Source organism: Argiope bruennichi, chromosome 8, assembly GCF_947563725.1.
Source record: "Argiope bruennichi chromosome 8, qqArgBrue1.1, whole genome shotgun sequence".
Classification (NCBI taxonomy): Eukaryota; Metazoa; Arthropoda; class Arachnida; order Araneae; family Araneidae; genus Argiope; species Argiope bruennichi.
In genome coordinates this window covers 79,327,592-79,339,622 of record NC_079158.1, presented here as the reverse complement: position 1 = coordinate 79,339,622, position 12,031 = coordinate 79,327,592, and the positions used below count along the sequence as shown (strand labels likewise).

Sequence of the window (12,031 nt, the reverse complement as noted above, 5' to 3'; positions counted from 1 at the left end):
AACCACAGCGAACATTCTTGAAGGGTATAATTAATGTAAATTTCCGCTGTGTATTATCCAGAGAATGAGAGATGATTTAAACTCAGAAAGGACTTTGAGAGTCTGTGCATCGAATATAACAGTAATCCCCTGTTGCGGAGTTCTCCACTAAAATTTAAGCCGCGTTTGCTGCCGAAAAATCTATAAAGATTGACGGTTTGAGTTACTTAGAAAAGAGCTTAAGTTTCGTCGATTTCATTTGAGGGGATCATCTACAAATTACACTGATAATTTTTTGATGTAAAAACTATTTCAATTCATGAGAACACGTGATTTCACTTTTTATTGATACCTAGGAGTCCAAGCTTCGCTCAACAGATTTTTTTTGTAAAATTGTAAATAAAATCCTATTATACTGCTCTTTTAAAGTTATAAGCGAAATCTAATCGAATTACAAACGTGGGATCGAATATGAGAAAATGCATGGGAATACGAAGCCCTAACCCCTACTCCATCTCTGTTTTGCTTATGCCGGTCATTTGAAGTATTCAATATTTAATTATAAAAAAAAATAATGTAAAATCGTGTTTTTTTTTCAGTAAAGACACGTGCATAGATAAACTTAAAAAGCAAAACCTGATTTAAACATAAAATTTGATCCAAATCGTTAGAACTATTTCCGTTATACTCGAAATACATTTGTATATTACAATATTGAGTTCGTCTCAAGATCGTTTAAAGTTACAAGATTTGTATATATTGATAATTTAGTTCGAAAAGCTTAAAGTCAGAAAGGTAGATTCCTTTAAAGAACATTAATTTGTTTATATGATGAAAAATAACTAAAATGTTTGTAAATTTCAATTTCATTTCCGATACTATACTTTTAACATTAGAATTAATTTTCATTTGCTATTATTTCTAATCTTGAATTTTAATCTCTATTTGAAATGAATCATCAATAATGTATTTGTAACACACTTTTGACAAATATTTTTAAAATTATTGAAAAATATCAATGCAAATAATACAGATGGATCTCTTTCGTTCTTGACCATTTTATACTCATTTTATGAATTTTAAAATCGTCACATATATTTTTCATTACTAGTAGTAAAATATTACTATTAATCGTTAGCGAACTAACTGAACAAAATGGGTGAAACTAATGTATTTATTGAAATTATCCAAATTAATCAGGCATTCATTGCACTTAATACTTATATGGAATGCTAGAAGACAGAACATAAAATCAATATTTAATGCACGTTCTTTGAAATCCAGAATTCTAGTTGTGATTCTGATCATCAAATATATCATTTCTTGTCTAAGATAAAGACAAGCGACATCAATTCTTATAATTACTTTTATAAAGTTATTGGTTTATTAAACAATAATAGCTTGACATTTCTTTTTTAATAAGAGTTAAATCAAAGGTTTTTTTTAACTATATGCCAGGATCAGAATCTTTGAAGAAAAAACATATTTATCAAGTAAAGCTAGGGGCGTGTACTACATATATGTCAATAAATTGCATTGGTATTTTTATCCAAAATTCTATTTTGCTAGTTAGTATATTGATTTTTAATTAAACATATGAAATTAAGGAATTTCAGATTTAATTTGAGACTGTGTTTTGCTTTGCATTATTTTTCCAGTCTGTAACTAAAGACACTTTGCATTTTTATATCTAGTTTAGAACTTGATATCTTGCATGATTTATTAGTTTCCTGGAATAGGTACAAATATGAACAAAAGGTACTTAAAGAAATTATGCTTATTTTAATAACATATACACATTTCTCCCAACTTCTTCGGTGAAAGTTTCTGAAACAATAAATGCTAAAGAAAAATAGGATGTCCATATCATTCTTCCTCCCCCTATCAAGTCTGCATCATAAGGTTCAGTTGAGTCAAAGAAGATTTTTGGAGAGCTTCCAGCCTTACGAAGATAACCTCTTACAAGAGAGAAGGTTTTAGTAGGATTAGCTTCCTTCTTGACGTTGCAATTACGGTTGTTTGCTGCCAGGGGAATTGGAGGAAGCAAGAAGATTAGTCCTGTAGCGAAATAACCAAGACCGAGCCTCGGATATTCATTTGTAGAGTGTTATAGTATCTGTGTTCTCTTCGCTTGCATTGCCAACTGATGGTTGTTTCAATAAGCAATTAAAGGGATAATTATTATTATAAATAGAAATCAAAATCAATTCATTAATTTGTACAATTTTATGCTATCAGTCTTATATCGTTTGCATTGTCAACTGATGGTTATTCCAATATAAAATTATTGGGTATAATAATTATCACAAATGAAATCAAAACCAATTCTTTCATTTGTATAGTTTTATGGTATCAGTGTTTTATTTCCTTCCATTGGCAAACTAGGGTTATTTCAATAAACAATTAAAGGGATAGTTATTATCACAAATGAAATCAAAATAAATTATTTTATGTTCCATGCAATTAATCGATGCTATTTTATTTGATTCATTTTTATAAAATCTGAATAATAAAATTCAATGTATTACGTATTGTAAACTACAGGTAACAGTTTTGAATTGAGATATCCTTTAACAGTAATAGTTTGTTAGACATTTAGTGAAATTGACAAAGAATAATAGACAGTTAAATATGTGAAATTCAAACAAATTCTTTTATGTTCCCTACAAACACTTAATCAATTATATTCTGCCATTATCATTAAAAGCTGAACAATAAAATTGAATGTATTACATAATGTAAATTACAAATAAGTTTTTGAATGAAATATCGATTTAATGGTAAATACTTACATAAGATATTTAATGAAATTGGCAAAGAATAATTGAGAGTTAAAATGTATAACGACATTCAATTTTTTTCTGCATAATGTCTTTAAACAATGTTAATCACTAGGCTGATTTTGTCGTATATATCGAAGAATCCTCATACATATCAAGAATCGTCATATACTTTGTGATATATCATCTTGGAGTTTCAAATATACAATTCGAAATCAAGCATTCGTAAAAAGACAGCATTTGATAAAGTTTGTATGGAATCGTAAGACACTTATCATCACTGTTCTTGGATTCCTAGTTGCAAAAATAGAAAAGGACATCGTATGAATTAGACGTACTATCATCTAGTTTTATGTTACATAAAGATCCATGCATTAAGGGATAAAAATAATATAAGTAGGCACATGAAATTATAAAATGTTACAGCTGCTACATATTGAGCAGAAATTCAAAAGTTTGATTTCGAGAAGGATAAGAGGTTGAGTACAAAATTCAAATTCGCTTTGAGTTATTTTGATTTTATAAAGCAATGTATCATTTTAAGCCCATTTACAATTGAAATAAAGCATTATGAGTTCATTTATGAAAATAAACAGTGATTAAAAGAAAATATTTAATAAGATGTACAAAATTTATTATCTCTTAAAAATTAAAAATATCAAGGAAATTAAACAGCACTAAAATCTGATAAGTAATCAGTTAGCCGTATATCACAAAAAAAGTATAGAAAATATAAACTAATTTTTTTTTTCAAACATAAATTCTAATTCAGCCACAATTTTATTGTTTTAACTGCTGTTCGTTACTTAAACTCAGAATCATGATATTTTTATTATGGCTACGCATGCTAGACAATTTGACAATCGAGAAATTCTCATTATACTATATTATACTATAATGCAATTAATGAGATACTCAATGAGAACCTGTCTGCTCATTTCTCTCAATTTCGAATTCAGAAGCTGAAATTTAATAACTGATTTAGAAATATTGATAATCCATTTACAATCCATGTAATTAACTGACTTTCATTTGTTCACCCTCTGTCGAGCAGGCACCTGTCTTCTAAACTGTAAATCAAATAGGGATAATTCCGATCGGCAGTCTGATGGCCAATAGAATTAATTACGATAATATATTTGATGCAATATCATAAAATTTTCATATATACTTTCTATTACAAAAATGCATAAAATAGGCGATTATTTTAAAATGGATATGATCCGGAATAATTATATCTATTTTAAAAATCCAGGGGAAATATTTCATTTTGAATCCTTTTATTGAGCAATGTTTTATGACAATTCATAAATAATTATAATGCCAAATCTTTGATAATCAAAAACCATCGTTTCAAAATATGCCTGTATACGTTACCCGTTAAACAATTGATGCTAAAACATCAATATAGAAAGTTTTTATGATGATTTTTTTTCCTTTGAGATACATTTTTCAATTTACATAAATTGAATAATTTTTAATCATCCGAAAAAACGTAGTGAACAATTAATGTAATTTTTTAAAAACTTTTTACAATATATTATCGAATCGAATTAATTAAAAATATTTTATTTAAACCAAATTTAAGGAAGGTAAGTTATATAACTACTTGATTCTGAAAATAATTGCGATATCTATATAAAACGTTCGAAAAATTATACTGATGTAAAGATTTCCGCTTTTAAAATTATATTCATATGTGCTGTAAATGGTATTTAATTGGTAAAATTATTTTTTTCAGATAATTTAGAGAAAACCTCTTAATAACTAAATCAAAGTAATCATCATACAATGAAATAATGCTTCATATAGATATAATATTTTTTTTCATATAGATGCTTCATATAGATATAATATAATACTAAATAATATTTTTTTGAAAAAATCATCATCATTCCTTTTATATTTTTGTATGATAATAATAACTATGTTTATTTACATAAATACAAAATACTAGAAATTTAAATAAGTTCAATAATAAGAAGTTCACATTAAGTTTAATTCAATTTATTTATAGTGTAATTAACTTAAATTAAAATAACGAAAAGGCTAAAATAGGCAAGTCAGCCGTTTCAAATAAAACAAATCTTTATAAGTATCAGCAAACACCTAATATTTTTTTCTACGAAAGCATGCATTACCTATATTAAATCAAAGCAGGATTGCGCTTAAGCATTTTTTGGTACTCAGACAAAATACTAGGATTACCCCCCCCCCCAAATGCAACTAAATTTACATGCTTTGTTATAAAAAACCCTTGCATATCTCAAGCATCGTAGTTCCATGTGTATAGAAACAACCCTAGACAATGCCGATACATGGATACTGTGATAAAATATTAAAATATCCGCTTCGCGAGGAGTGTTGCTAATGAATTTTAATGATTCTGTCTTGAATAATTGCTGAAGCAGCAAGAAAATTGCGCGTCCTACTAATTGATTCTCCATTTGCATTCAACGCTGATCCATTAACTTCGATAAATTACCTTCGCATTAAGAAAAGTATTTTCTTTAGTATTTACATAACACGATATGTAAAACCAGCAAATTTTCCAAGAAGCATTTCTTGCAGATCACTTAAGCTAATGCATACCTCGATTCGAAAAGAAGCAAGGTATTAAATTATTCTGCTCTTTTACATTGCTAATTAATTTCTAATTCAATGAAAGTTCGAAGTTTGAGCAAAAAAAAAAAAAAATTTGTAATTACTGCAAGACATTTTCGAGTTGCAGTTGATATGCGTCGTGGAAATAATCTTTCAAAAATATAATTTAAAATGCTATATTAATTAGTAGTTAAACTGAGAAAGCTCGTATTAAATAACAGCAAGAGAAGCGCAGGGAACTTTTGGAAAATTCCGTAATGATCCCATCACATGACACTTAACTTCCATTAAGTTCGCTGGCGAAATTTTTCGTTACTTTTAAATTTTGTGTCAATTTGTAAGCAATAATTAGACGAATGAATCGATGTCTTTTTTAATATATAATTGCAGTATGAGAGAAGAAATTATTCATTTTTTGCAATAAGCTGTATATTCTAGAAGTGAGCATTCAAAGATTATATTCTTCATTAAATATTTGCCAATTAAGGCATTAATTAGATCAGTTAGGATTATAGCAGGTTATAATTAAAATGTAAAAGAAATTTCTTTCAAATATCGGCTACTGGAACTAAAAAAATGTCTAGAAATTAAATCAGTGAAATTTTTTTATTCTTTTTGTTTTCCGATTTGCTGACTTTTGCGAATTGAAAAATTTTGGAAAATTAAGGAAAGTAGGGAAACTATAATATTAATATTTTCTTCCTTTAAATTATGCTTGGGCATAGAATATTTTCTTTCGATTATTTCGTAATAGAGAAAAATATGACATAATCTTAAGAACGAATTATTGTTTTTTATACTGATAAAAGAATATATATATATATATAGTTTTTTTATATTTAAATTCTGCTATATTGGCAATTTTTTGTTTTAAGAAAAATCAATTTAGAATGGGAAGAATGTGTATTTATATTTATATGAGAATTTAAGCTTTTTGAATTGATTCGGGTAATAAGTTAACATTAATTTTAATTCTTCACACATTTTTAAAATGTCTTATATAATACCCTTCATAATTTTATTTTGCTTAATTCTATCAATGCTGAAAAAAAAAACTTATGTCGAGAGGAACTATGACAAGCGCCCGAGACCACTGAAAATAATTACAAAATTCTTCGGCCTTTCGATGCATGTGATAGATTGAGTACTTGATGTTCATGCTTAATTCATTAGAGACGTTCGCCGAAATAGCTTTGGGGAACAAGGAAGATTTCGCTGAATATTTTCTGTTCTTCATGTCAGAAAGGATACCCAAGCATACATCTGGCTAATGCTTGATGTATGCTTGGGTAAGTAATCAGAGTATGCTTATAAATTTCAACAACTTAAGAACATGTGTTGCCCTTTCATACAGGGAAGGCGTAGATAATTTTCCTTATCTTTAAGAGAAAACTTCGGAGGTTCCAGAATTCAGAGATACACGCACTCGAATGATTTTAAGAAATATAGAGTTAAATGAGACTAATGATGTTTTATGTGCATATATCAAATGTTAACAATTCAAAATATCCCCTACAGGTGTTTCGATCTTTCGTAGATTCACATTTAATGTCGGTGTCACTCTTTTTAATAGTTTATCAGTTTTGCTCATTAAATTAAACTAGATTGCTTATTGGATTATAACTATATATTACGATATTTTTATTGGTAACATAATGAAGTCAGACACATTTATTAAATGATGTCTTTTATTGCAGTTATTTTTTAAATTCCATATGAACAATTTTATAAAATTTTCTGGAAAGTTAATACACAATTTTATTTACATTTAGAATCAGAAATTAAATTCTTCTAAAAATGCATCACAATTTTTCTAGTAGGTTTTAAATCTAGGTATTGAATATTAACATATAATCTACGAGAATGCCCAATGAATCTTATCCCATTCATATAAATAAAAGATCTAAAATCGGCAATTCCTACTGAGTTCCTAATCATATTTATTGTACAGATCTCCTGCGTTGACTTACTTTCAAATAAATTAGAGCAGTCTGTATCTTCAACATTCAATTAATTAGCCTCCATTCAAACGCTTTGAAGGCATAGTTAGGCTTAGAATTCGTGGAATGCTGTGATTTATCTAATTTGCTAAGCCCTTTATATTATGAATCGTAAATCTTATCTGTGCTTTTGATGTATAAGTACACTTTCAGATAAAATAGTAAACACTCAAACAGTTGAAACGTTCTTGAAAAAGTATAATTAGGATGTTTTACGATTCGTGACTTCAATTTTTGGGAGAAATAATTATTCTATAGTCTTTCTTGAAGCAAAGTGATTTAGTATTAGAATTTAATGGAGAAGCAGTGACATGATTACCACATCTAATGGGGTAATTCTGACACTCACTGAGATGTTGTAATGCCTTTAATTTGCATTAACAAAATTCTGCTTCCATTTCTGTCTCAAATTTCCATTTCCATGAGCGAGTGGCATTTAAGTGCTTTTATTGTTGGATATTATTACCACGCAAATTTCTTTTATAACTCCATTATTAAGGTTTTATTCATTTAATGTATCATTCCGAGTTTTCAAAAGTGGAATAAGATTGTATTGAAATAACTTTTTAAAATTTATCTTGAATACGTAGAACAAGGCGTAGATCTGAATTATTTAAAATCTAACGCCTTTTCTTCTGTACAAATAATGCATTCAAAATTTCAGGAAGTTCTGAAATAAAGCAGATATTGAGTTTTGAATATCTAATTTGCTAATAATTATATTATATGTATTTTTTAATGTCGTATACCCCAGACAATAACAAAAAAGCGTTTTACGGTAGGTGCAAGACAATTGAATTACTAAGGTTTTTCAATCCTTTTAGTAAAGAAATTTTGGGCACATCTTTTTTTCGCAGACATTTGTTTTAGTTCGGTCTAATATATTTAAACATTTTTGAGAGATTTTAATTGGCTATTAGAAGAATAAAACTTTTAAACAGGACTCTGCAATAAATGTCCAAAATCACACTGATCATGGTCCCAGATAAATCTCTTCACCTGTCAACATAGCAGAGTTTAAGAATTTTTCTTAAACATTTCAAGATGTGGTATAGAAATATAGTAGGATTGTGCCAGGATAAATAAAATTCTTGAAATAAATAAAAAAAAATCACTTGATCTCTTTTTACTAATGCATCTTTCTATTTGTTATATCTGAAGGGTTTTTTTTGTTATGTAATTATTATATTATAATACTTTTTGAATAGACAGCAGTTTAATAATTCTTTTATCATATTTTTTAATGGTTTTCAGTCTTTATGAAAAAAGAAATTAAGAACAAAAACAACACTATGCATAGACACGCACGATATCAATAATTAAAATAAACCAATAGTAAAACACAGCCACAAATCAATGACTATGAATAAAAATTAAATTTGTGGACAACCTAATAAAATTATCATTTTTCCTGGTTTTAGAATTTTAAATAATGAACTAATAGTGGACATTTTTTTTGTAATGTTACATTTGTGAACAAATGTTCTTCATATATGTAATTTTCTGTTTGCATCAGAAATATAACTAGTGTTAAAGCCATTAAATTTAAGAATTTACTTTTTGAATTGAATTTATTATTTTTTACACAGGTTAAAGATATAAATTACGTTAATGTGAATAGTTGCCAAAAATTTCATTTTAATATATGTTCTTAAAGAGATTGTTTCAGTATATCATATTAGTTTTAACATATATGATAAAAAGTAATTTTATATTTAGAAAACAAGTTTAATTGAAAAATTATTAGTGTGGTCTTGATAATGTATGACCGTCTGAATATATATATACCTTATTTTTTATAACGAAAAGAAGACAATCCAAAATTATTAATGTAATTCAAAAGTGGATGAAGAACTGATTTAATGGATATCACTCTAATTATCATATTTATCTTCTGAATTCTAGTAACTCACAATATACTAATGAGAATCAGTAATTGAGATCTTTCGCACAGATATATGAAAAATGAACCACTTTTGATTAATTTTCATTATTTTTAATAAATGTATGGATGCCGGCGGAGATATAGATGAAAAAAATAAAAAGTACTATTAACATTATTAAAATAACAATTTCATTTATTGTCTGAGAGCCACTGACTATTAGATATATTAGTGGTACTCTACATGCTTATTTCAAAATGCAATTCACATAATATCATAGTTTCTCTAATATATTTGTACTAACTTTTTTAAGCAGTTATTTATCAATAATTATAACTCAAATTGATTTTTCAGAGCTATTATCCTTATTTAAATTTATTTTAAATTATTTACAGCAGAGATAAACGCTATCAAAAATTAAAAAGTCAAATTTCATAGCTATTTTTAACTCATTATATTTATAAATTAATGGGACTAAATCAAATATAACTCAAGAATCGATGTAAATCAAATAAAGAAATTTTCAAATCAGGAAATTACAAATTGCAATTTACCTGTTACTATGAGTTGACCAGAGCTAACACTAGGCGTTACACTTCCCGTCAAGGTACTCTTAACGAGGCATCTGTACTTTTTGAAACTATCTCCACGAGCAGCATTTCTAATATGGAGTTCACCATCTTTCAAAACAATATACTTGGCTCCTAGCAAAAAAGAACAAAAAATACATATATATATATTCAAAATTAAATAAATATAAATATATAATATTAGCAAAATAATATATCTAAAATCAGTGGTCTGAAATGCAATATTTATTTTAATCAATTCATTACTTTTAGTTTGATCCACTATTGTAAATATAACAATAAGTATTTTTCAAAAATCCGACTTTAAAACTCGTATGGAATAAAAATGTAATTAAATTAATCAATTTTGCTTTAATTGAATTCTAAAAGTATTATTGCATTTTCATCAGAAACACGCAAGTGCAGAAAATTGTCAAATTATGGTGTGTCAGTAAGAAAGTCAAATATCGATTGCCAAATTTATCTACTTAAACATGAAACACGATAAATTAAATAAAAGTTTGTAAAAACAACTATTTTGATAAGAAAAATGTTGATTTTACATCATCTCAATTAATTTCTAATAAATTTCTAAGATTCTTGACATACAAATTAAAAAGACAGATTTTAATTTCACTAGAAAAAACAAGCATTATCAGTTGCAGTAAATGCGGAAATTTAATTAATTTCTTTCAGGCGTATGATAGCAATAATATTAATTTTTAATTAAAAATGGGTTTAGTACGGAAAAAAATCCTAGATTTGAAAGAGTTTTGACCTGACGAGAAATATTTATAGAAATAGAAAATTAATCATTGGGTAAACAGGTTTTTTTTGCATTAATTATGAATTAATTGGTTATTATTCTCAGATTTATAGAAGAGTCGTGTCAACACAAAATGGCTTTGGGGGTATTTTTATTTTCTTTAATGTAACTTAAAATTATTATCATCCGTTTTTTCTTCATTTTTGTATGGTATGAACAATCCTTATTGATTGTTTTCATATTATGTAATTTTTCATTATTTTTGATATTTAAAGACCTTTAAAATTAAATCAGAGATTTATTTAAACATTGTATTTCAATTATTAGACATCGCAAATAATTTATAAGCAGTTGAATTTTATACCGCCATTGGATAACTAATAGAAAGATCATTTTATAATTTACAGAAAGCTATATTTCATTCATATGTAATAAATGGTGAATTTCTTACATTATAAATAAATTAATTATATTCTTATACTTCTTATAATATATTAATTAGTTTTATACTTATTAACACAGTCTCTTAGAATAACTTAGTTTAATTTATTCTGCATTAATATCTAAACGAATTAATATGATTATTACGCCTCCTGGACTTCAAATTATAGCTTAATTCTGAGCCATTACATATAGATATATACTTTCATTGGAAATGTTCTCTAAACAAAGAACTATTTTTATATTGATGAAGAGCATGTTTGTTCTGATAAAAAAAAATTACAATGCCTAATATTTAATGCTTTCTTCTTGTCCTTTCATTATATATAATTGACTCCAAAGTTGGTCGAAAACTATCATCTCCCATTTGATCTATGTCATTATTGAAAGCGCACTTCCAACCTTTGCTTTGGAATCAATAAAATTGACCAGCGATTTTAATTCGTAAATACGACTGATTTGTTTTTGTGACTAAACATTAGCTATGGGATCATAAACTACAGATATTACATATTTCTACAAAGAGCATTACATATTCTATCAAAGAGCTGAGATCTGCAAATTTGTGATTATTCATTGTATTCCCACTTCAAGGTCAATTAGAAGTTATTGCTTACCTCTTCTTTCAGCTTTTTTATTTTGTTATTTCGTGTTGACAACTCATTTTGTTTCTTTTAGTTGATCACTGTTGGCTTCACTTCAATTTCAATGACAATTTTTATCTCAGTGCTCATGAACATAGTAAATAGAGAAGATTCCATCTCAAGAAAACAAAGGTTAATAAGAGAAAAAATTCCATATAAGGAGAGACAAAATCAAATATTTTTAAAAGTATAGCAACCCAGTTCACCTTCTATTTGTATGTATTTAATAAAATATATTTAACATGCTAACCTTTCAAACACAAAAAAAAATCAACTCTTGTTATTCAGACTTTAAATTAACTATTTTTTCATATTAACTATTATTTTATTAAATTTCTGCGGTCGTCTCAAAGATAAATCGCCTA

The 12,031-nt window shown here is 26.8% G+C and overlaps 1 protein-coding gene across 1 annotated transcript in view; it reads right to left on the bottom strand.

The window, feature by feature from the left end:
* The window catches only part of LOC129981975 (cell adhesion molecule Dscam2-like), a 560,888-nt gene that overhangs the window by 315,605 nt on the left and 233,252 nt on the right, over nt 1–12,031 (bottom strand). Inside the window, exon 4 of the mRNA XM_056093054.1 lies at nt 9,801–9,950. Within this exon, the coding sequence (XP_055949029.1) occupies nt 9,801–9,950 (150 nt within the window). The remainder of the gene's footprint in view (nt 1–9,800; nt 9,951–12,031) is intronic.